The sequence below is a fragment of the Camelus ferus genome, chromosome 23 (genome assembly GCF_009834535.1).
Source record: "Camelus ferus isolate YT-003-E chromosome 23, BCGSAC_Cfer_1.0, whole genome shotgun sequence".
Classification (NCBI taxonomy): Eukaryota; Metazoa; Chordata; class Mammalia; order Artiodactyla; family Camelidae; genus Camelus; species Camelus ferus.
In genome coordinates, this window is record NC_045718.1 from 30504606 (window position 1) to 30530809 (window position 26204).

At 41.5% G+C, this 26204-nt stretch overlaps 1 protein-coding gene across 1 annotated transcript in view; it reads right to left on the reverse strand.

Annotated features, from left to right (window-relative positions):
* Positions 1-13: 13 nt before the first annotated feature.
* The window catches only part of DNAH14 (dynein axonemal heavy chain 14), a 259414-nt gene continuing 233223 nt past the window's right edge, over positions 14-26204 (reverse strand). Inside the window, exons 81-85 of the mRNA XM_032466614.1 lie at positions 19799-19911; positions 18721-18860; positions 15596-15759; positions 994-1140; positions 14-606 (exon numbers count right to left, since the gene is read on the reverse strand). Coding sequence (XP_032322505.1) covers positions 391-606; positions 994-1140; positions 15596-15759; positions 18721-18860; positions 19799-19911 — 780 coding nt within the window. The 3' untranslated portion in view covers positions 14-390. The remainder of the gene's footprint in view (positions 607-993; positions 1141-15595; positions 15760-18720; positions 18861-19798; positions 19912-26204) is intronic.

The following is a 26204-nucleotide window of genomic DNA, read 5'->3' on the forward strand; positions in this document are numbered from 1 at the left end:
AGGGAAAGTATTCCAAAGAACTACTCTTCACGTATATTTATTGAATATAATTGCAGAAATCACTCTTTGGAGTCAAATTTCATAAAAACATGCCCTAATATCTTGCCAGTTGCCAAGGTTTTCCCTTTTAGAAAAGTCAAACCTGCAGCTTTCTAGGACATGCTCCCTCACCTGACCTAGGGCCCGGCCACAGGGACACTGCTCAGAATGAAAGCAGCTGGGAGTGTCCCCTGCGTGTTGACGTTTTTCTGTACAGGTGGAAGGAAGGGACTGCACTGTCTGGTCTGGCTGAACCTACAGATATTTTCATAAAGGATGTTGACCACATGTGAATGTCTTGAAACATGTTAACTCTGGTTAGAATAAAAAATTGTTTTTTATTATGGAAATTTATTTTTCATTCTCCTCACACAGTAATGCAACCTGCATCGTGATCCAGTGACTAGGAGGTTTCTTTGTTGATAAACACACGGATGTTAAAAAGTTTGAGGTTAAGTCAGCAGTTGTCAAAGTTCTTGACCTCTCAGGTGTCAGGTAAACTGGGCACTCAAAAGTATAGAGTTCAGACTCTGTCTGCTTAGAAGCATTTGGCCTTTCAGTAGAAATCTTTGGAAAAAAATATCCAGTAGTCAAATTACATAGTTCAAGCAAACCAATGGCTCAGATTCTCTATAAACTAGATTGGGGGGATTTGTTACAAGTTTTATAAATACATTTCACTTAAGATGGTTATGTAACCACATGTGGAAATTATGCCTGGAGAATTTAATTTTTTAAAGAGTAACTCATGGCCTTTAGTACATATTCTTGAGAAATCATACTGGATGTTGGTATAGCACCTATCAACGTCTATTTTAGGGCTGTTTGAAGTGTTTGTTGTCAAGTATATTAGCCAATTCCGCTAGTGAAATCATAAGGAATGGGGAGTAGAAGGAATATGTTTGTATGAATGAGGGAAAGCTCAGACTTCGTAATAAACATTTAGGTGCTTACCTTTGTTGGCAAGAAGTATATCTCAGGAAAATCACAACATATCTCTCGAGGCAATGAGTCTTCCAGTACTTCCTGTTCATGATTCCACCTTGCCCCTTCGATGAATAAACCAAAGACATGAACTCCGATGTGTGTGGGGTCGGTGCCCTAAGATCAAAGAAAGGTGATGTCAGTGGGTCCCAGGTGGGACATGTCCTTTACTGGAAGCTGTATCTGGAGAAAGGTCAGGGAGGAGACCAGAGAGGAGGTGAGGCGCTCCCTGGCACTGTGGTGTGAGACCATCCCTGCCCAAGTCCCATTTTCCCAGATTCTAAATTGAGTACTGCAGTGCCAACTGGTGCCTGCTGGGGCCCTGCAATGCACCCCCCTCCCTCCACAACTTCCAGCCCTTAGGCACCTGCCTGCTCTTTTTTCAGAAGATAAAAGCCCTGATGTGTGTTTGCCTTAGCAGAATTGACAGCCTTGGGAAATGGCTAGTCTCACCACAACTCAGGCTGACTTGTCACAACCCATGTCTCCTCCTTATTGGAGTCATAAATCCCACTGTCAGCCCATGTCTCCATCCTACTGGAGTCGTGATCCACTGTCCTCCCGTATGCCAAAGCCCCTGATGTCACTTATAGCCAAACAGAAATCTGTACCCTGTCCCTTCGTGCTCACAGCCCCCTCCCCAGTGAAAGACCCTGCATGTTCACCTTCAGTGCTCATAGCACCTCCTGTCTGTGTGGACCGCTGTTGCCTGTAGCAGTGTATCTATGAAACCTCCTTTGTTCTTAAAAGAATTTACCAAAGGCAAGGAGTTTATCAACCACGACATCGGCCTGCAGTGTTCTCCAACATTTGGTGCCCTGTACGGGGGAAAGCCCCAAACACCAGGAGACCCCCTAAGTTTGGGGAGCACTTAAGGCAGATCTCCCTTTCTCTCCCCTCCTACCCCTTCCTACAGGAGCCTCTCCCTGTGGCTTGATCAGATGCTCCTTTTAGGAGACCAGATCCTCAGGGCAGGCTCCCCTCTCCCCCTGGCTGCATAGGATGCTCCCTACAGGAGGCCAGATCGCCAGGGCAGGCTTTCCTCTTCCCTTTTCTGCTTTGCTCTCTCACACTTTTCTGACACTCCCTGCCGTTTTGGTCAGGACTTCAAAGTCTTGTAGATTGAGGAACTCTGGCTGGGCTATACTCAGCAGGCTCTGAAACTCGGTCTGACAAAGGAGAGTGACCCCCTGGCCCATGGTGGTGAACACACTCAGGGAACTTCTTTTCTAAATACCTCTATCTCTTTACTCCTTGTTACTGCATACCCCGTCCCTAGGTCAGAGGGGACTTTGCAACTCGTTGGGAAAGGCACGCATAAGGACTGGTCATCCAGTCCCTTGGGACACCCAGGTCGGCCCCAGACACGTAAGAGAGAGTGGCTGGCCCAGGGGGTGAGAGCCCTGGGAGCTCCCCCCACAATCAGCCCCTCCAACCTGACACAGACTTTCCTCCTGCTCTCTGTGGCGTCTCTGGGCCTGACTGCCACGTGCTCTTCTCCCGTGTCAACTCTCCTCTGACCCCGCCTCTGTGACCGGGACGCTACACAGACATCAGCTGAGTCCCCCGTCTCCCGTCGCCACGCCAGGTACAAGCTGCTGGTGGGCGAGTTCCCCCCCTTTTCCTTCTTTCTAAACTGCTTAGCCCTTGTGCTGGTTTAACCTTGGTGCTGGTGGGCTGGCTCCCCTCAGCCCTTGCGCTGGTCTTTTTCTCAGCCTCTGTGCTGGTGGCCTTGACACTGGTTTTGGCCCTGGTGTGGATTGGCTTCTCTTTCTTGGGGGACCGAAAGTAAGAGGACACCAGAAGTTTTGCCTCTAAATAGAGTCTGTGCTGGGATCCTCTTCTCCTTGATACCTCCCTTAATCACTGTGGGAAATGCTTTTTCTACTCCCTGGGACTCACCATCAGGTTGCATTTTAAAACACTGGGATAAATGTGATCCCCAAACATTGAAGAAAAAGCAGCTTATCTTTGTCTGTAATGTCACCTGGCCCTAATACCAACTTCCAGACCAGGCGACCTGGCCGTCCAAGGGAGCTGTTTAACTGCTTGATTCTTTCTGTTGCAAATTGGGCAAAGGTCTGAGGTCCCCTACGTTCAGGCTTTTATGGCCCTCTCAGAATCTGGACCTCTGTAAAAACTGTCGCAAGTGTCTCTCCCAATTCTTGGAGACCCTGCCACACTCTGGTCCCTTGGCGCCCAATGATCAACCTGATATTCTCGATGACCCCCTCCGGGCTCTTAACAACAACAACCTTCTCTATATCCTTCATTGCCCCCTTCACCTCTCCCTCTCCTTCCCCTGCCTCTCTCCCTTCGAGCCCCTCAACTGCCAAATACTGTTTCCCAGTTCGCCCTTCCCACCAGGCCCCATTCGCCCACCACATACTAGATCAGGTGTTATTTAAGACACAGCAGGACCGACGTCCCCAGGTAAGATGGATATTCCAGAAGTCCCAAAACAAGACAACATGTTGCCCCTTTGTGAGGTTGCTAATGGTGAAATGGGCACTTTTCGGGCTCATGTCCCTTCCCCTATGTCAGATCTTTTCAGCCCAAACCCTTCTCGCTTTGTACCCTCACTAGGCCCTCGCTATAGCCTTTGATTTAACCTGGCAGGACGTTTGTTATTTTCACCACCTGCTGCACTCATGAAGAAAAGGCCTGCATCTGGTTCTCGGCTTAGCGTTGGGCTGACAAGGTACATGCTCAAGCTGCCCAAAATACTGAGTCTGGGGGTTCATCTGGGTCCAGGAAGGAAGCAAGCCCTAACACAGACCCCCAGTGGACACACCAAGGAAGGGGCCTTAGGAGGAATGTTGTAACCGTAGGATTACTTGTTTAATAAAAGGGGTGAAAAAGGACGTAATAAAACCTGTTAATTATACCAAATGGAGAGAAATTACACAGACACTTGATGAAAATCTAACCCTCTTTCATTCCAGGTTGGCAGAAGCCATGCAATCCTGAGAGCCCAGAGGGCCTTGCAACACCAGCAGTTCACATCATTAGCCAGGTCTCCCCAGACATTAAACAAAAGTTTCAGAAGCTTGAACAGGGCCCACAGACTCCCTGGCCTGTCCTATTAGATATGGCTTTTAAGGCCTTTAACAATCAGGAGGAGACATCAAGGGTCGAATGGAAAAAAAAAAAGGGACAAATAGCAAGCTAAATATATGGCCGCCGTTACTGCTAATTCCCTAATTCCCTGCCAACACCAACTCAACCGAGGCTGCAAGAACAAGCGTCTTTCTGCAGGGAGCCTGCCCCTCTTAGGCAAACCCGTCTGTTTTCATTGTCAACAGCGAGGGCATCTCTGACGATACTCTCTTGCTCTGTTTGCAAGGAAAAGGGTTATGGGAGGCAGGACTGTCCCTAGTCCCCCTGCCCCTGGTGCAGGAAGGCCATCTCAGAGACAAGGACGATGCCTGAGCCCCAAGGCACTCCTGGGGCTAAAGCTACAGGGAACCAGCAGACGCCCCTAACTCTGTTCCTTGATCATGAGGAGCCGGTAACAAGGGGAAAGATGACTCTCCCTTCTTGGACTGATGGGCCCAGAGGCTGTGCAGGCGCTAGGTTTTCCATCTCAATGGCAGAGCCTCAGGTGACCTTGGATGTGGCAGGAAGGTTAGTTGAATTTCTAGTTGACACTGGAGCCACTTACTCTGCCTTAATTAGTTTTTCTGGACCAAGCTTTCAGTCCTTGATTCTCCTTAGTGGTATAGATGGCCATCCACAAACTGACTGTTTCACCTGTTTGTATTCTAGAAAAATTCATTTTTATCCATGCCTTTCTTGTTCTCCCTGAATGCCCCTCCACCCCCCATTAGGAAGAGAGATTACAACTAAGCTTCAGGCCACCCTCCACTTGCCAGAGTGTGTCTGCCCTTTGTTAGCTCTGGTTCAGGGCCCATAAGACATACCTTCCGCTATTTACCAATAAGTGCCTCCTGTGGTATGAGACATAACAACCCCAGGGAAAGCCCTTTTTGCTAAATCTGTACAGATTCAATTAAAAGAGTCTGCCTGGGAACCCTCCTACACTGCTGGTGGGAATGTAGTTTTGTGCGGCCATTATGGAAAACAGTATGGAGATTTCTCAAAAAACTAAAAATATGATCCAGCAATCCCACTTCTGGGCATGTATCTGGAGGGAACTCTAATTTGAAAAGATACCTGCACCCCAGTGTTCACAGCAGCACTATATACAATAGCCAAGACATGGAAGCAACCTAAATGTCTATCGACAGATGACTGGATAAAGAAGTTGTGGTATATTTATACCATAGAATACTACTCAGCCATAAAAAAGAATAAAATAATGCCATTTACAGCAACATGGATGGACCTAGAGATCATCATTCTAAGTGAAGCCAGAAAGAGAAAGAAAAATACCATGATATCATTCATATGTGGAATCTAAATTAAAAAAAAAAAAAAAGAAAAAAAAAGGACACTATGAACTCATCTACAAAACTCTCAGACATAATAAACAACCTTATGGTTACTGGGAAAAGGGGGTGGGAAGGGATAAATTTGGGAGTTTGAGATTTACAAATGTTAGCTACTATATATAAAAATAGATTTTTTAAAAAAGTTTACTCTGTATAGCACAGGGAACTATGTTTAATATCTTGTAATAACCTTTAATGAAAAAGAATATGAAAACAAATATATATGTGTATATGCATGACTGGGACATTGTGCTGTACACCAGAAATTGATACACTGTAACTTACTGTATTTCAATTAAAAAATTAATAATAATAAATAAAATCGCCTACCTTTTTCTCCTGAAAATCTCAATACCCTCTTAAGTCTGAGACCTAGAGGGGCCTCTAGCCCTTACTCACCAAATTCCTTACAACCGGATTGTTTCATCCTTGTAACTCTCCATGCAACACCCCCATCCCAGATGTAAAAAAGGCTGAAGGACATATAGGATGGTACAAGATCTCAGGGCCACCACAAGGCTGTGGTCCCCATACACCCAATTGTGGCAAATCCTTATACACTCTTGGGACAAATTCCCTCTGGAGCCTCTTGGTACTCCACATTAGACCTTAAGGATGCTTTCTTCTGCATCCTGTACACCATGAGTCTCAATTTCTATTTGCTTTTGAATGGTGGGAGTTAGAGACCCAAGTGTTCCAGCAATTAACCTGGACAGTTCTATCCCAGGGATTTAGAGACAGTCCCCATTTACCTCTCTACCTTACAATTTTCTCTGGGCAGATCCTTACTTCAGTATATAGATGACTTACTAATATGCAGTCCTGATAAAGATTCTTGTGACTCAGACACTATAATGGTACTACAAAAACTGGCCTCACGTGGGTATAAAGGCTCTGCCTCTAAGGCTCAAATTTTAACTCAACGGGTACAGTTCCTGGGCCTCACAGTAACACCAGGAACAAAGAATCTGCCCGTCCGAAGAAAAAGTCTAATTTTAGACATGAGGACTCCAGCAACTAAACAATAGCTCAGATTTTTTCTGGGAATAGCAGGATTTTGTAGGACCTGGATACCCCAATTTGGCCTCATAGCAAAGCTGCTCTATGAAGCTCTACCGGGACCAGAAAATAAGCCATTAGAATGGACCCTCAAAATGGACCAGGTATTACAAACTATCAAACCAGCTCTTACAGTGGCCCCAGCTTTAGCTTCACCTCATCTACAAAAATCTTTTTTTCTGTTTGTATGTGAAAGGCTAGGTGATGTCCTGGGAGTCCTTACACAGGCTTTGGGACCCACCCAGCAGCCTGTAGCATATTTCTCTAAAAATCTGGCTCCTGTGGCCCAAGGATGGTCCCCTGGCCTCAGAGGTCTAGTCTCTGTGGTCCTGTAAGTCGAAGAGGCACCCAAATCGACTCTGGGACAACCATTAACTACCTGTACGCCCCATCAAGTAATGGATATTCTAAATTCAAAGGTTTTTCACTGCGTCTCTGACAGTGGGATCACCAAATATCAAATGCTACTCTTAAAGACCCGTGAACTTAGTATTAAACTGTGTCAAACTCTTAACCCCGCCACTTTACTTCTTGATCCCAATCCTAACTCTTCTACAGAACACTCATGCCTTGAAATTCTAGATTCAACTTGTAAGGCTAGACCAGACTCACAGGTCCTGCTAGAGGACCGAGACGACATTCGATTTACTGATGGCAGAACTTTTATGTTAAATGGGGTTTGATTTTCCAGTTATGCCATTGTAAGTCTTAGCAATGTTACAGAATCAGGGCCTCTTCCGGGAGGCTCCACTTCTGCTCAAAAGGCTGAACTTACAACTCTCACCTGAGCTTTACAATTAGGGGCAGGAATGAAGTTAAATATTTACAGATAGCCCTTCATGTTGTTCATGCATATGTAGCTATTTGGCAAGAAAGGGGTCTTCTCACAACACAAAACACACCCACCATTAGACATGCTTCAGAAATCTTACACTTGTTAGAAGTCATGCTTCCCACACAGGTGGCAGTGATTCACCGTCGAAGGGTAACTGATGAGATTTCCCGAGGAAATCACAAAGCAGACAAACAGGCTAGAGAAGCAGCACAACTTTCTATACAGGCAGCTTTATCTCCAACCTTCACACCAATGACTCCTCAATATACTGAGGAAGAAATTCAAGAGGAAACAAACATGGAATTTACCTTCATTCCTGAAAAATGGCTTAAAAGCCCCAAGGATAAATTATTACTCCCAAGGGCCTTACAATGGAAAGTATTACAAAACCTCCAGCAATCCACCCACTTTGGGGCAAAGGCCTTACAGGACTTACTACAACCTCTCCTTGTGGAAAAAGGAATTTCTCAGACCTTGTGTGACCTCTCCTGCGCATGCGCAACTTGTTGCCTGGTTAATAACGAGGGAAATGTTAAGCCACCACTTCTCCTTCACCCAGTTCAGAGGAGAAGTACCTCACCCACCAGAAGGCAGACAAATAGACTTCACCCATATGCCCCCATGTAAAAACCTAAAATATCTGCTGGTATTTATAGACACTTTCACAGGATGTGCTAGAGTTAGACAGAAACAAGCACCGGGCAGTGGGAGAGGAAGGGGAAAGGAGCAACCCAGAAAATAACAGCACACCTGCACTCAGGATAAGGGGCCCCCCAAACTTTTATGTTCTCTAAATGAGGGCCAGCAAAGAAGGTGGCTAGGATCCAACGCTGCAGGGGTGCAATAGAGAGAAGGACCCGGCTTAACCTGACCCAATGCTCATAATATAATTAGCATTGAAATTTGAGCCCCTCCCGTAGGTTTCTCTGTGTGCATCTTGGGCAAGAACCTGCACAAAAGGGATGCGTGTGCCTGAACACAGGAACCTGAGCTGTCAATCAGCCTGAGCACTCAAAAAACCTGAGCCGCTAAACAATCAATCACGAAAACGCTCCCTAGGCCAGGATAAAAAAAGGAAAAACAGGAAAAACAAAGGAGCGGTGCCATTTTCCCTCTCGGGTTGGTGCGCTCCCAATTCTCAGGAGTGTACTATACTACCTTTTTACTTTATTAATAAAATCTTGTTTATATCACGCTTTCTGTCGTTAAAAATTTATTTTTTTCAGGTGACTAAGAACAAAGTTAACTCTTATTTCCCTCCTCCCGGTAACGGACTGAAGCCTTCCCACAAAAACAGAGGGCGTCAGAAGTAACTACTGCTTTTGCTGGATCATATTATTCCCAGTTTTGGCCTCCGCCACTCCTTATAATTAGACAATAGCCCTAGTTTTGTTTTACAAATAACCTCAGCGGTGGCATAAGCCCTATAGATTGAATACCACTTACATGCACCCCCCCCCCAGTCCTCTCGTAAAGTAGAAAAAGCTAAACAAACAATAAAAAGAATCCTAACAAAACTTACGCAAGAAACCCAACAGTCCTGGCCCACCCTTCTTCCTATTGCCTTCCTATTGCCTTGTTATGAACACGAGTTGCCCCCAAAGCAGAATCTCATTTAAGTCCTTTTGAACTCCTCTATGGAAGGCCCTTCCTCCAGATTTACTAACAGATGCTGAGTCATTACCTTGTCCAAATTGCAATAACTTTAGGTCAAACTGTAAAGGCCCTTCATAAATCTCGAGTCCAAAGCCTGAACCCAATTTTCAGGTAAATTCCCATCCAAACCTTGTTTTCGGGGACTGGATTTATCTCGAAACTCTTCCGCGGGACAAACAGCCGCTCAAGCCAGTTTGGACGGGGCTCCATCAGGTGTTTTAACTCCTCCCCCAGCAGTGACGTAGACGGGTTTGCTCCTTGGATACACCTGTCCCGCTACAGGCTGCCGCCCCGCCCCGTTAAAAGTGAACGAGTCACCGACAGATACCCCGTATAGCTGGGAGCCTCTAGAGGCGCTCCGCCTACTGCTCAGGCGCAAATAGGGTGATACTAGTCCCAATTCCTAGTTCAACGAGTGCCACCTGCTGGGCTAATCCCAGCAGCGGACCTTGCCTTCTTACCTACGTTTTCTTGCTAGCGCTCTGCCTCTTTATGCTTCTTGTTTGCTGTTGCCCCAGCCGTGCTAATCCCTGCACTTCTCGTCCTTGCGCTAACTGCCATTGAGTTATCAACCTGACTTCTTTTATATTATTCTTTCAGAATTTACTACAATCCCCGCTGAAGATCTTTTTCTCTGAAACTCAATTCAGGGAATTAATTCTTGACCTGTATCTTCAAAGTGATTTCACTGATTTTACACCTGATGAGATTAATCTCTATTTAGAGTACTAAAAATGACACTCTGTTCTGACTCTCCTCTTTACCCCCTGCTGTTACAGGAAACAGTTTCTTAGAATGGGCCTTCACATATGTTAATATATTTAATTACTCCAACTGCTGGGCTTGTGGCCAACTCCCGGTGCCTGCATTCTCTGGGTTACCATGGTGGGTTTCACCCCTACAAGGACCTGAGTGGAAAGAGTTTTCCACATTTACTCGTCAACTAATATTTGGTATAAATGAAGACACAACTCGACTTGATCTCTTAGACCTATATAAAATCACTAATTATGACCCATCAAAATGGCCCATAAAAAACACCACTGATTAGCCAGGCCACAATTTTTCTTTCTCTTTAACAGCTACGTGACCTGCCATGCCACATCAGGGATGGCCTGAAAATGTTCAGAACCCTCATCGAGTAACTGAAGGCTTCAGCTAAATATGGGATGGAGCTAATTTGTTAATGCCCAAATATGGCAGATTAAACATTAAAGCTCCTCTTGGAAACAACAAATTCATTCCTTGTCTCACTGGCCTAATTCCACTTGACATTTGGGATGGATCCCTTTCAAACAGTGTGTCCATCATATAATTTTGCAAGCTAGTGATTATTCAGCCACCAATTAGCAATTTAAACCCTGCCAGGATGAACCCATCATATGGTTAGCTCTCAGTGGAGTGAGAGAGGGCCCAAATAAAATCAGAAATGAAAGGAAGTTACCAATGACACCACAGAAATACAAAGGATCATAAGAGATTACTATGGACAATTATATGCCAATAAAATGGACAACCTAGAAGAAATGGATAAATTCCTGGAAATGTACAATCTCTTAATACCGAATCATGGAGAAATAGAAAATACGAATAGACTGATTACAAATAAGTAAATTGAATCAGTAGTCAAAAAAATCCCAACAAACAAAAGTCCAGGACTAAATGGTTTCACAGGGGAATACTACGAAATATTTAAAAAGGAGTTAACACCTCCTTTTCAAACTATTCTAAAGAATTGAAGAAGAAGTACTGCTTTGGATCTCATTCTATGAAGTCAGCATTACCCTGAAACCAAAATCAGACAAAGATATCACAAAAAAGAAAATTATGGGCCAACATTACTGATGAACATATATGCAACAATCCTCAACAAAATATTAGTAAACCAAATTTAACAAAACATTCAAAGGATGATACAGCATGACTGAGTGGGATTTAATACCAGGGATGCAAGGATGGCTCAGTATCAATCAATATGCAAAATGAACTACTATTTTATCATAAAAAAGAATGAAATCTTGCTATCTGCAACAACATGGATGGACCTAGAGGGTTTTATGCTAAATGAAATAAGTCAGGCAGAGAAAGACAAATACTAGTATGATTTCACTTACATGTGGAATTAAAAAACAAAACAAATGAAAAAACATAACAAAACAGAAACATACTCATAAAGAACAAACAGGTAATTGCCAGAGGGGAAGGGGGTAGGGGTTGAAAAGAAAAAAAGGTAACTATGTGAGGTAATGAATGCCAATTAGCTCATTGTGGTGGACACTTCACCATTTATGTTTATATGAAAACATCAGGTTATACACCTTAAAAATATATTGTCAATTATGCCTCAATAGAGTTCAAAAAAAAAAAAGGAGAAAGATGAATCACATTGAAGAGTCAGATTTCACTGTGTTCAAACTTCATCGCCTATTTCTATCACTGTGACTATAATGATTCACTTAGGCTCTGGAAATTTAAAAAGTTTGGAAGGGTTTTATATAATATCTTTGAATGGTATGAAAAGGGTTAAATGAGTTTTGGTAAGTTCTGTTAAGCAGAAAATTTAGTTGCCAGCAGCTCCAATTCTTGGTGATTCCTGTTGTGTGTTAGGAAAGCTCTGACTTCTCTGATTGGGCAGGTCCCTGGGGAGATGCGATGGGCACAGCTGTCCTGAGCACAACCCTCCAGGCAGACTGGTCCTTGCTGGCCCCTCTGCCAGCTCTTCTGTAGGTGAGCTGCAGTGTGGAACAGCCAGCGCTGTACTGACTGACATTATCTTAGTGCTACTCTGTGGAACATGACAGTATCTGAAGGTGCAAAGTGAACTCATATAAAGCACCTTGTTTTTTGGCTTATTCTATTAAAAAACTCTTAATGGGGATTGTTTTGTATAATGACTTTTACTTCTCTTTAACCCTAATGTAAATTCAAAGTTTCATATACTGCGTTTGTTCTTGTATTGTCCTTTCATATACATCTTGGAAAAAGTTAATACAATGCATTTGACAATGAGACTTCCATTTATATTTGACTTGGCCATGGTATACAGGGATCTTTCTTCTCAAAAAACTCAAATTGTAGGTAATTTGTAAATAGCTCAGACTTAACTCTCCAAAGAGCCATTCATAATAAATGGAAGCAATATTACTTTACTTAAATCAAAGCTGGTTCTTGGTATAAAGCAGAAATAACAGACCATCTGATTGGGAGGTTAGAGACAAATGGCAAAGTTGGAGTCAGCAATCCTCCCTTCTTGCCCTCTGTGAGGCACAAGAAAAGGCACCAGCAAACACCTGCTTCTCTGTAACATTTGCACGTCCAGTAATAACTTATACTGGAAAAATCCGAAAAAAGTCTATGTATCTGTATCTATATATCTATGTATCTAGATATATAGATATACATACACACACACACATACATATACATATAACTGAATCACTTTGCTGTACACCAGAAACTAAATCTATATAAAACTATAGTTGATTTACAATAAAAAAAATCCTAGTCATAATTATAAAATTAAAACAATTATAAAACACCTAGGAAAACAGTCTGGCAAGAATTTTCTAAGACCAATGTGAAGAAAACAAAACATAAATGTCCTAAATAAATGGAAAGAGAGACCATGTTTCTATATGGAAAAATTCAATATAAAAAGATAGCAGTTCTTTCTCAAATTTATTACTGCAAGCTGATCAAAATCCCAAAAGGTTGTTGAAAAAATATCAAGAGTGAAGCAGCAACACACAGAATGGGAGAAAATACTTTCAAATCATGTATCTGATAAGGAATTAATATCTAAAATATGTAAGTAACTTATACAATTCAAGAATACCAAAACCCCGATTAAAAATGGGCAAAGGACTTGAATAGATATTTCTCCAAAGAAGATATTACAAATGGCCAATATGCACATGAAAGTATTTTCAATATCACTAGTCATTAGGGAAATGTAAACCAAAAGCTATATTGCTTTACCTTTTACATTTAGGTTTATGATCCACATAGAATTGAATTTGTATATAGTGAGGTGGGGTCAAAGGCCATTTTTTCCATATGAGTATCCAAGTATTGATCTGACACTATTTCCCTTTATTGAAATGGCCATCCTTACCCTACTTCACCTTGGTCACAGATCAAGTGATTGTATATGTCTGGGCCTATTTCTCGAGTCTCAATTTTGTTCCATTGATTTATTTGTTTATGTCAGCACCACACTCTTTTAATTACTGTAGCTTATAGTAATTCTTACTGATAGTATAAAGCCCTCAAACTTTGCTCTTTTTCCTTAAAGTTGTCTTAATTTTTGGAGACTTGACATCTTAGCAATGGCAACATTGAGACTTTCAATCATGAATGTCTATTTAGATCTTTTAAAACTTCTGTAGCTTACATTTATCTTAAACATTTATTTAAATGCATATAAACTGGTGCAGCTACTATGGAAAACAATGTGGAGGTTACTCAAAAATTAAAAGTAAAACTACCATTTGGTCCAGCAATTCCACTTCTGGAAATATATCTGAAGGAAACAAAAACACTATGTTGAAGAGATATCTGCACTCCCATGTTCATAGCAGCATTATTTACAAAAGCTAAGACACAGAAACAGCCTCAGTGTCCACTGATAGACAAATGGATAAAGAAAATGTGGTGTGTGTGCGTGTGCGTGTGTGTATATCTATATATAGATATGTATATAAACTTTTTCATATATATATATATATATAAACTTTCACTATTACTTTCTTAATAGTGTCTTTTTGTCTCTGTTTTAATAAAATCCAGTATATCCATTTTTTCTTTCAGGGTTAGTGTTTTTGTGTCCTTTTTAAGCAATCTTTGCAGCCACTATGGAAAACAATATGGCATTTCCTAAAAAAAATTAACAGAATTATCATATGAGCCAACAGTTCCACTCCTAGATATATACCCCAAAGAACCCAAACAGGGACTCAAACAGATATTTCACACCTATATTCATAGCAGCAGTGTTCACAATGGCCAAGAGATGGAAGTAACTCAAGTGTCCGTGGACAGATGAATGGATAAACAAAATGTGGTATTATGGACTGAATGTTCATATCCCCCCCCCAATTCATGTTGAAGCCCTATCACCCAGTGTGACTGTATTTAGAGATGGGACCTCTAAAAAAGTAAATAAAGTTAAATCAAGTCATGTGGGTGGGGTCTTGATTCAACAGGATTAACGTCCTTGTAAGAAGAGACTCTGGAGAACTCGCTCTCTCTCCCCAATGTGCACCTCAAGGAAAGGCCATGTGAGAACACAGCCGGAGGCAGCAGTCTACAAGCCAGGAAGAGAGCATTCAGCCGGCGCCCTTATCTCAGACTTCCCATCTCCAGAACTGTGAGAAGACGCACTTTTGTTATTTTGGCCACCCAGTCTGTGGTATTTTGTTACAGCAGCCTGAGCCAAGACGAGGCATACACATACAGTGAAATATTATTTAGTCTTAGAAACAAAGGAAATTCTGACACATGCTACCACATAGACGAATCCTGAAGACATTATGCTATGTGGGATAAGCCAGTTACAAATATGATGAGGTTCCTACAGTAGTCACTTTCCTAGAGAAAAAAGCAGAATGGTGGTCGGGATGGCTGGGAAGGGGAGTAAGTGTTTAACGGGCATGGAGTTTCAGGTTGAAAGATGAAGAAGTTCTGGAGTTGGATGTTGGTGATGATTGTACAATGTGAATATACTTAATGTTACTGAACTCTACAATTAAAAGTAGTTAAAATAGTAAATTTTATGTTTTGTATATTCTACCATAATAAAAAAAAATGGAAGAAAGAAATAATACAGAAATTCAATTAAAAAGAAAAAAAATGAGGACTGACTTGCTCTACCAAGTGTCCACATATAACTTTAAAATTTCTAGATCTGTGTGGTGTTGGGTCTTGGAACAGAATAGATTCCTAGAAGAGATTGGAGTTCAGTAAATAACTCCAGTGGCCTTCAGATCAGTGGGGCAGTGGTGGGAGAGTGACTGGCTGGGGTGGCTCAGGCATCTTGAAGTCCGCAAACTCACCCTAAACTGCTTCTGGTCATAATCATACGTTTGTGAAGTGCCCACCAGTTTCACTGCAGGCTGAGCCGGGGATTCTGTTTGAACCTGGCTGAACTCTGGAATGAGCGAGTTGCTGGGCAGCAGGCAGTTTGGGTGAGCAGCTGTTAAGAGAGGTTTACCCCACTGATTTGAAATATCACCTTCAAATTCTGATCTAGCAGCGTGCCTTCTTCATTTATAACAGGGGATAGTTATAAATTTTATTTATTGTATTTGTTTAAACCTTTTATTCATTTCATTCATTTAGTTTATTTATAATTCTTTCCAGCCCCTACTAGAATAAGAGTGGGACAGATGGAGTTTGATGGCATTTGGGCTTGAAGGGGGACTGTGCCACGTTCGTGCTGCCTGTCCAGTGCCCAGCATAGTGCCTGGCACATGGTAAGTGAGGAGAAAAGATTTGTTGAGGGAATGATGGATGGATTGGCTGAATGAATGAATGATTAATCTTTCCAACCTTTGAAGTCCTCCAGTACCTTAAATGCTCTCCGGACTAAGTTGAGTTTCTTCTGGATGATGATGGAGAACTCCTTGTCCTTGATGTCAGTGGTATCAGAGATCACATGGTGGGTAAAAGTGAGGGCATCTGTAGAGATTCCCTGGGACCTTCCATAGTCTTGAAGCACAGCAATAAGAAAGGCTGTGGAAAAAACACACACCAACAAGTTCATTCTGAGTCTCAGGGATTTAGGGGCTGTGCACTTCCCAAAGCTTCCTGTGGGGATTAGCAACACTGATGTCTCATGGGGTGGGAAGAGTGGAGAAGAGAGTCAGGAAATGCCAGAGGTAGGTGTGAGACCAGGCTGGGAGGGAGGAGAGTGTAAATCCAGCCACCTCCCTCAGGCCGGCTGCATGAGGCTCCTGGGAAACGTGGGTTGCTTTTGAAGGTGCAGTGCCCCTCCCATATTCATTGTGGGTATAAAGGGGCTATAGAACCCAGGACCTTGTCCACTTTGACCCAATCTTGGCTAATCATAGAACCTCATCTTCCTGGCAACAAACATGAGTCCTGGGGGCAAGGACAAGACCCAAGTGTATCAGAGTCTTCCTCAAGAAATGACATATGGACATTGGGGAAAAGGCTCTTCTTCCTCTGGAGTTGCTAAACTGTTGGTGGCCATATTTTCCCCCCTTGGTTGCATGGAAGAAGGCTATGTACAACAGAAAAAAATTGAGACCAAGATACAGTGGAAACAGAGCTAAGACATGAGGAGACAGGCTGAAAGTGACACAGAAGATGACTACCTGGATCCAGCCATGCCTGAAGCCAGAACTCCTTGATTCCTTTCCACTTGTATCCTCCTATAACCTGCTTTCTTTTGCTTAAGCAAGTTCGGGTTGCATTCTGTAGCATGATACCAAGATACCCAACACTACTCTCAACTGTTCTCCTTGCCACCAGCTCCTCCTTCCCTTGTTTTGTCTGTTCTGCATAATCTGCCAAATGGGTAACTCCATTCTACTTCTTGATCATGTAATGCCCCTGCCCAGAAGCCACCACACAGTGTGCAGAGTGAATTTTAGTTTCCTTAACTGGGCAGTTAAAACCCTGATGTATGGGCATGTCTCCTCTACTCTGTAGCCACCGAAATCCCCACTTAGGCAGTGCGCCTGACACTGTGTCTATGCTCACAGTCTGCCTCAGATGATCTTTCTCAAATTTCCCCACAGTTCTTCAAGGAAGCCATCTCTATTGGCCTAGCCAGAAGTGACCTTCTCCTCTGTGCACTCTTAGGAGGCTGAAGGCTCCAGGAGACAAGACCTGGGTTTTGTCTGCCTCTGTGCCTATCGCAGCAGCTGTCACCCTGCAGCCTTGTCTGGGTGCTCAGTGAATGCTGGCTACCTTGTCTCTGTCCAGCCCAGACATGTCCTGAGTTCCAGGGCTGTATAACCAACTGCTTACTGGATATGGTGTTTGTACTCTGCAAACATCTCAAACTTGACGTGATCTCTTTTTATTTCTCATTAGTTTGCTCCTCTCTGAGTATCCTATTTCAGTACATGACATCAGCATCCACCCAGCGTTCCAAGCCAGAAACCTGGGGGTCATGCTTGACTCCTCTCTCCCTCTCACCCCATCCTCTCCAAAGTGGAGTCCACTTGGCTCTGCTTCTAGTCAACAACTTCTCTTCCCCCCACTTCCTGCTCCAGGTCACCACCAAGTCTTGTGGGGAGAAAAAGGCAGACTCCTAAGTGACCAGGACCCAGACTCCAGTCCACCCTTGCCCTCCTTCCATGCTGCAGTCATGAGACCATGGTGTCCCTCACCTGGAGCATGTCAGAGGTTCCCACTGCCACCGGAGGGAGCAGACTCCCTTAGAGAGACTTATCCGGCCGCTGGGAGCCGGCCTGCACTCATCCCTTCAGCTTCATCCTACACCACTCTCCCTTTGTGGGTCTTTCACTCTGGTCATAATGAACATTTGGTTTCTCTAAAGTGTTTTTTCCTCAGTCACCTCTGGGCCTTTGAATGGTATTCCCTCTAATAAGAATGATATTCCCAATTTAGTGCAGTGGTTAAACGTGAATTTCCAAGTCAGACAGGCTAAGTTCAAATCTTGGCCCTGTCACTTATTAGCTGTGTGACTCTGGACAAATGACTTAACTTCTCTGTGCCAAGGTTTTCTTATCCAAAAATAGGGATAATAATAGTAACAACTCCATAAGATGGTCATGAGAAATGAATGACTTAATATATACAAAGTCCTTAGAATAGTGCCTGACAGCCAGTAAGCACTACATAGTAAGCACTAAGGGTGTTAATTATTCTCTTATTCTGTCCCCACATGAACAATACTTAACTGGTAGTGAGTGTGAAGTCTTATTCTTATAATGATCCTTCCCTGATCCTTAGTTTAGATCCCCCTGTTTTATGCTACTAAAGTATTCTTATGTTCATTCAGAAAGTCATTCATTCCTTCTTCAAATATTCACTGAGAGTTTTTTTTCTGTGCCGAGGGCTGCATTAGGTGCTAGGGGTACGATAAGGAGTAAAAACAGACCTGGTTCCTGCCTTCATGGGGCTTACAGTCTAGTGTTGCCCCTTTACAACTCCCATCACACCCCTGAGCACCCATTATTGTTAACATGTTGGATATCTGTCTTTTCTGTTGGACGTTTGTGCCAAGCTGGTGGATCTTAGGACTCAACAAATATTTATTCATTCATTCTTGTTAAATAAATAAATAAGTGAAATGACTGAAGTACAGAATTAATCCCTTGAGTAGGTGCCCATCTCCAGGAGTCCACTCTTACAATGTAGGAGCCCTTGGGAGGGATCTAGTGTTGTTGGCCTGTGACATCATAGAATTAACGGCCCAGAGATGAGGAGGTGAGACATCTACCAGGGTGCAGGTGAGGTCTGACAAGGATGGGTCTGTTTTGGTGTGTGAGGAGATGGGGCGACGGAGGGACGCAGGTGGGGAGGAAGAAGAGAGGCTGCTCCAGTGCATGCAAGAGGTCCTGTATTTATTGGGGGTGCAGGGCTGTTGCATGAGCCTCTCATCCTAGAGGGGAGGAGGGCCAGGAGAGAAGTGGTGGAGGGACCAGGTGCAGATTTGCCCAGGTCAGGTGTAGGGCTGGTCCTGGTTCTTATGCTCACCTTGTGGAAAGAAGAAAGCAGGGAGCCAGTATCGTACAGGAAATCCTTCAAAGAAGTCGTTCTTTCGATCAGTGGGGTGTTTGGGGTTTTGGCTAAGTGATGGGACAGAGTGCTTCCAAGCTGTGATAAGTCTCATATATCTATTGGAAGGCAGACCACAGGTTGGAGTGGTTAAGGGCATAATAATTGCATATTTTCAGATGATCTGACCAATTTCTTCCAGCCCCTCCTGGGTTCCTCCTTTCCTTTTCATCTCAAGCTCTCCCTCTTCTCTGGCCCCTTGTCTTGAACTGTAATGGAAACCAGCTATGGCTTTAAGGCTTGTGAGACCACAAAGCACTGCAAGGTAATGGATCTGGGTAACAAGGGATGCTGTGATTACAGTAGGAATCCTGGGTGGGCCTTGTGGAATCTTGTGGATTGTTTTTGAGTTACTGCCTTCTCTAAGAAGGTAAACAGTAACACTGACTTATAGTTATGGTGTAAGAGACAGCGTGGTACAGATTTGCTGGGTTCAAATCTTAATACTTCCACTTTCTAGCCATGAAACCTTGGGCAAGTTACTTCGTGTTTTTGTGCCTCAGTTTCCACATCTCTCAAATGAGGATGATACATGGTAGTATCACAGGGCAACTGTGAGAACTGAATGAGTTAGTGTGAGCAGAGCGCTGAGAGGAATGTTCGACACCCACTGAGACACTCATTAAGGGTGAACTACTCTCATGCCTTTCAAATCATTTTGGATTATGTATTAAACACATTTAAAAATTACATGTAACTAGTTTTTATTTCTTTCACGTTTCTCCCTGCTGATGCCACCAGACACAGTGTAGAATAACAGAAAGGAAGGTACTAGGTTCTGGTTCTACCTCGGTCTCTTAGGGCATGGTGACCTTGGGTGAAACTCAGCTTCTCAGGTCTCCATTTCCTCCTCCTAAACTGAAGGAAAAATCCCTCCCTTGCTTAATTCATATGTTGCTATGAGAACCCAAAGAGGCCAAGGATGTGAACTTATGTTGTAAACTGCTAAGCTCTGGACAAAAATGAGGAAGAAATGTAAAGTGGCCTTCGTACGTACCGATGATGTATTGCAGTGTAAGCCATTTTGGCCCAGGTATTAAAGAAATTCACTCGCTGGATGAGATCATTAACCCAGGAACTCAGGGGTTTACTTGACTTGTAGGCATATTTCTGTTGGGACGTAGAGACAGGCACATCATTTTTTAAAGATCTGTCTTTGGGGTCATTAGAAGCATATCAGCAAACTTTGGTAACAGACTCGATTGCCAGGGAGAAATAACCTGGCAAGACGATGTTGTTTTCCAACTGCAAGTACTTAATGAGAAATCTGAAAACTATTATCAAGGCAGATCAGCATTATCTTAACAGTGCTTTGGACAAAACACTTGCAAGTTTCCATCCTGGTTAGCCTTTCAGCATTCTTCTCAAGTTCTTTAATCTGTGTCCTCTCCTGCCAACCCTCTTCCCACCCATCTCCTTCCCCTTATCTGTGGAGATTATCTTCACATGTCATTAAGTATATGTAATCTCAACTTTCTGGCCTTCCCCTATACAAAAGTCTATAAATCTCCATCCACTGTCTCTTTTCCCCCTCTTTTCCTTCCAGTTCTGAGTTAAGTTGACCCCTGCCCCTGTACTCTTCACAGCCCTTCTGGAGTTTTTGTTTTGTTTTGTTTTTGCTTTTTCCTGTAACTTCAGCCTTCCGTTTTCTATCCGTTGTTTTATTAACACACTCTTCTGTCTTAAATACAAAACCACCCAGCACTGAATCCTACTTGTTTGATCTTCAACAAAATACTAGTAAATCAAATGTAAGAACATGTTAAAAGGATCATAAACAGTGATCAAGTAGGATTCTTCCCTGGGATGTAAGGATGGTTAAACATATGAAAATCAATAAATGTAATACACCATAAGAATGAAGGATAAAAATCCTATAATCATTTCAATAGATACAGAAAAAGCATTTTACAAAATTCAACATCTTTTCATCATAGAAACTCTCAACAAATTCTGTATAGAAGGAATGTTTCTCAGCATCATAAAGGCCATAAATGGCAAGCCCATACAGCTAACGTACGCAGTGATGCTAAGTTAAAGCACTTTCCTCTATGATCAGGAACAAGACAGAAGTGCCCACTTTCACCATTTCTATTCAACATAGGACTGGAAGTCCTGGTCAGAGCAGTTAGGCAAGAAAAAGAAATAAAAGTTATCCAGATTGGAAAGGGAGAAGTAACATTGTCTCTGTTATCAGGTAACATAATCTGATATGTAGAAAACCCTAAAGACTCCACCAAAAAATTGTTAGAACTAAAACACGAATTCAGGATACAAATTAACATATGGAAATATAAAATTAACATATGGAAATCAGTTGCATTTCTATACAGTAGCAATAAACTATCTGAATGAGAAATTAAGAAAGCAATCTTATCTACAGTAGCACTGAAAACAATAAAATACCTTGGAATAAATTCAACTAAGGAAATGAAAGACAATGATGAAACTATAAGACAAAACTATAAGACAATGATGAAAGAGCTTGAAGAAATAAATGGAAAGATAGCCACTTTCTTGGATTGGAAGAATCAGTATCGTGAAAATATTCACACTACCCAAAGTGATCTGCGAATTCAGTGCAATTCTGATAAAAATTCCAATGGCAGTTTTCACAGAAATAGAAAAAACTATCCTAAAATTTGTATGGAACCACAAAAGACCCTGAATAGCCAAAGGAATTCTGAGAAAGAAGAACAAAGCTGGAGGTATCACACTCTGACTTCAAGCTATGTTATAAAGCTTTAGTAGTAAAAACAGTATGGTACTGGCATAAAACCAAGCATACAGAATAGACAGCCCAGACACAAACCCAGGTATGTACAGTCAATGAATTTTTGACAAGGGTACCAAGAACACACAATTGGGAAAGGACAGTCACTTCAACAAATACTGTTCACAAAACTGGATCTCTACAAGCAAAAGAATGAAATTAGACCCTTTTCTTATACCACTCACTTTGAAATGAGTCAGACTTACATTTATGGTCTGAAACCATAAATCTCCTAGAAAAAACCATATGGAAAAAGATCCTTGATTTTGGTCTTGGCAGTGATTTCTTGGATAATACACCAAAAGCACAGGCAACAAAAGCTAAGACAAGTGGAATTATGTTAAATTAAAGAGCTTCAGAAAAGGGAAAAATAAACTGAAAAGCCAACCTACAGAATGGGAGGAAATAATTTGCAAACCATCTATCTGATAAGGGGTTAATACCCAAGATATACAAAGCATTCATACAACTCAATAGCAAAACAAACTAATAAACAATCTGATTAAAGAATGGACAAAGGACCTGAATAGACATTATTCCAAAGAAGACACACAAATGGCCAACAGTACACAGTACGTGAAAAGGCGTTCAGTAACACTAATCACCAGGGAAATGCAAATCAAAACCACAATGAGATATTATCTCACACCTGTTAGAATGACTATTATCAAAAAGACAAGAGACAACAAATGTTGGTAAGGATGTGGAGAAAAGGGAACCCTTAAAAATTGTTGATGGGAATGTAAATGGTACAGTAGTTACAGAAAACAGTATGATGGTGCCTCAAAAAATTAAAAAGTGAACTACCATATGATCCAGCAATCTCACTCCTGGTTATGTATGTGAAGGAACTGAAGTCAGTATCTTGAAGCGCTATCTGCAATCCTAGGGTCATTGCAGCATTACTCATAATAGCCAAGATACGGAAACAACCTAAGTGTCCTCTGATGGATGAATGGACAAAGCAAATGTGGTATATACATAGAATCAAAGGTTACTGAGCCATAAAAAAGAAGAAATTCCTGCTATTTGTGACTATATGGATGAATTTGGAGGGCAGTATGCTAAGCGAAATAAGCCAGACAGAGAAAGACAGATACTATATGTATCACTTATAGGTGGAATCTAAAAATAAAGTCTACTTCATGGAAACAGATTAGAATAATGGTGGTCAGACGCTTGGGGTTGGGGGAGGGTATAGCTCAGTGGTGGAGTGTATATGTCTAGAAGGCACATGGTCCTGCGTTCAATCCCCAGTACCTCCATGAAAAAAATTAAAAAGTAAAACTAATTACCTCCTCCTGCCAAAAAACCCCAAAAACAAAAATCTTGGGGTGGGGAAAGTGGAGTAATGTAGGTCAAAGTATACACATTTTCAGTTATAAGCAGAATAACTTTTGAGAATGTAATGTTCAGCACAGTGACTACAGTTAATAATGTGGTATTTTATACTTGAAAGTTGCTAAGAGTAGATCTTAAGCATTCTCATCACCATAAAAAAAGTTAACTATGTGAGGTGTTGGATATGTTAATTATCTTGATCTTGGTAATCATTCTACAATGTATGTGAAGTCATCACATTAAACACTTTAATTATAAACAGTTATAATTGTCAATTTTTCCCCAATAAAAAAAAAACTCTACTTGTTTGTTGCAAGGGAGGCAAACAAACAAACAAACAAACCCCTCCCAGCCCTCTAGCCTTGGTCTTTCCTTTAGTCAGGCCTCTTGAAGAAGTTCATTGATTCCTGTATCTTTTCCATTGTTCCCAAACCTATTGTCTTTGGTGTCTTCATTAGAAGTCATCAGTGACCTTCTGCTTTCCATGTTCATGATCCCACCCAACACTCATCTCTTCCACTTGTCTTAATTGTATTCTCTGCAGCTTGTGACTAAGTTGATTACTTCCTCCTTCTCACTTGCCTTGGCTTCTGTGCCCACACTCAGTCCTAACTTTCTCTTGAATTCTTAATTTCTTCTTGGGTCTCATTCCTTGGCTCCTCTTCTCCTTCCCTCCCTTTAGGTTGGTGTTGTCTAGAATTCCTTCAGCCCTCTTCTCTTCCTACTTAACATTTTCTCTCTCAGATCTAAGCCACAGCTGTGGTTTCCACTACTTTGTCTAGGCTGATGATACCAATAACTTGCTTTGTGGCTGGTACTCTAACCCAGGTTCTCCTGGACAGCTTCACTGGGAAGCCCTCCTAGCAACTCAAAATGTTTCACGTCCCAAACAAGATGTCAGCATCTGCCCGCGAACAGTCTCTTTTTGTGCCCACTGTCTCTGAACAGCACTACTATCTACCAAGCCAGACATTTCTCCCTGACTAATTTCAGCTTTTCTCTTGTTACTCCGTCAGGTATGCCCTCGTCTCAGCCATAAGTAACTGTACTTAGAGCATTCCTACTGGACCATACTCTCTCAACCTAACTTTGAACTGATGTGAATCCCAGCCCTTTCACTAGTTAGCTTTCTTAGTAAGTCATGAAGGCTCTCTGCTCCTCAGTTTCCATATCTGTAAAATAAGGATATTGGAGCAGAGGATCCCTAAGATCCTTTCAAACTCTTCTTAAGATTCTACATGTGTAAAGTTTGCAGGTTCCACATCTCAATTTTTCATCACAGTTTGCATTCGACTTTTAAGTATTATAATTGTCATTGCTTTTGCTAAACTCTATGTTCTCTACATAGGTTTTTAAAAATAGTTTTATTGAGATATAATTCAAATACCATACAATTTATTCATTTAAAGTGGACATTCAGGGGAGTGTACATCTCAGTGGTAGAGTGCATGCCTAGCTTGCATGAGGTCCTGGGTTCAATCCTCAGTAACTCAATTAAAATAAACAAATATATAAATAAACCTAATTACCTCCCTCCCCCCACCAAAAAACAACAAAATAGACATTCAATAATTTTTAGTATATTCACCGAAGTGTGCAACCATCACTACAATCAATTTTAGAACATTTTCAACACTTCAAAACAAACCCACCACACCCTTGAACATTTACTTCCCAATCCCCCTGTTATACTCAGCCCTAGGCAACCACTAATCTACTTTCTGTCTCTATGGATTTGCCTATTCTGGACATTTCATGTAAGTGGGATAATATAACAGGTGGTCTTCTGTGACTGCCTTCTTTTACTTAGCATGTTTTTAAGGTTCATCCATGTTGCAGCATGTATCAGTACGTCATTTCTTTTGATGAATAAATAATATTGCATTGTATATATGCATTTGTGTATATCTGTATCTATCTGTATCTGTCTAAATATCTACCACATTTTGTTTATTCTTCAAGAATATCTGAGATGTTCCATCTTTGGCTATTATGAATAACATTGCTGTCAACATTCATGACAAGATTTTGTGCAGATATGTATTTTGATTTCTCTCAGGAATCGATCTAGGATTAAAACTGTTGGGTCAAATAGTAACTCTATGTTTAAGTATTTGAGGAAATTACAGACTGGTTTCCAAAGTGGCTGCACCATTTTACCATTAGCAGTATATACCCTTGCAATGTTCATTATTTATCCACATTTTTTATTCTATTCATCCTAGTGGGTGTGAAATTATATCTCATTGTGGCTTTGACTCACATTTCCCTGCTGATGAATGATGTTGAGCATCTTTTCTTGTGTCTACATAGATTTTGGTTACAAATAAATTTTAGCAAGTAGGTAAATTCTCAAAGATGTAATCCACGAATAATGAGGATTGACTGTGTATGTGTGTGTGTGGTTTCATCATTCTTTTTTAGCATTATCCTGTTGATGCTTGTAGCTGTAGTTCATTAACTTTCCTATCTGAACAGTCTAATGTACGAATATACCATGTATTTATCCGTCCTATTGCGGATGACACATTTGAGTTGTCAAGCATTTTAGCGTTATAAACGATGTTCTGCATATTTTTGTACATGTCTCTTGATACCCATGTGCAAAAGTTTACATACTTTTTATATAGTTGAGAGTATACTGTATATGACGTTTTGAATCTTCTAAAAATTCTTTATTCACAATACAATATAGCAAGCATTTCTCTCTCCTCTGCAATTGTGGAAGTTATGTGATTTGTTGCAATTGTTTTAGTGGTTACCCTAAAAATAACAGCATGTGTACTTAATTTGTAAAAGCCTAAAAGTTATTATTAATTTTAACTTCCTTCTCTAGAAACTAAAAATTCCATATCCTCTCCAACCCTGGCTTATATGTTATTGTTGACTATTTTTATCCTTGGTCTTTCTATTTCAAAATGTTAAACATTCTATCCTCCTTTAAAAAATAATCTCACTGGACATTAGTATTATTGTTTTTTATTTTTGTCAGAATTTATTTACCACCTCATTTACCAGTCTTTTCCCATCTTCATTCCTTCTTGCTTTTCAGAGCTTCCCCCCTTACCTCTTTCCTTCTGCCTGATGGAAATAATGAAGAAATATTTAAGGTTTCCCTTAGCATTTGCTGATGATAAATTTTCTCTGCCTTTCTCTTTTTGGTCTAATTTATTTCATCTTCGATGTTGAAACAAAAGTTTTATATACATGTTTTTATTTCCTTTGACACACTGAAGATTACCATTCCCATTCCTTTGAAAGTTTCCTTTTTTCCCCCAGCTGCTCTTAG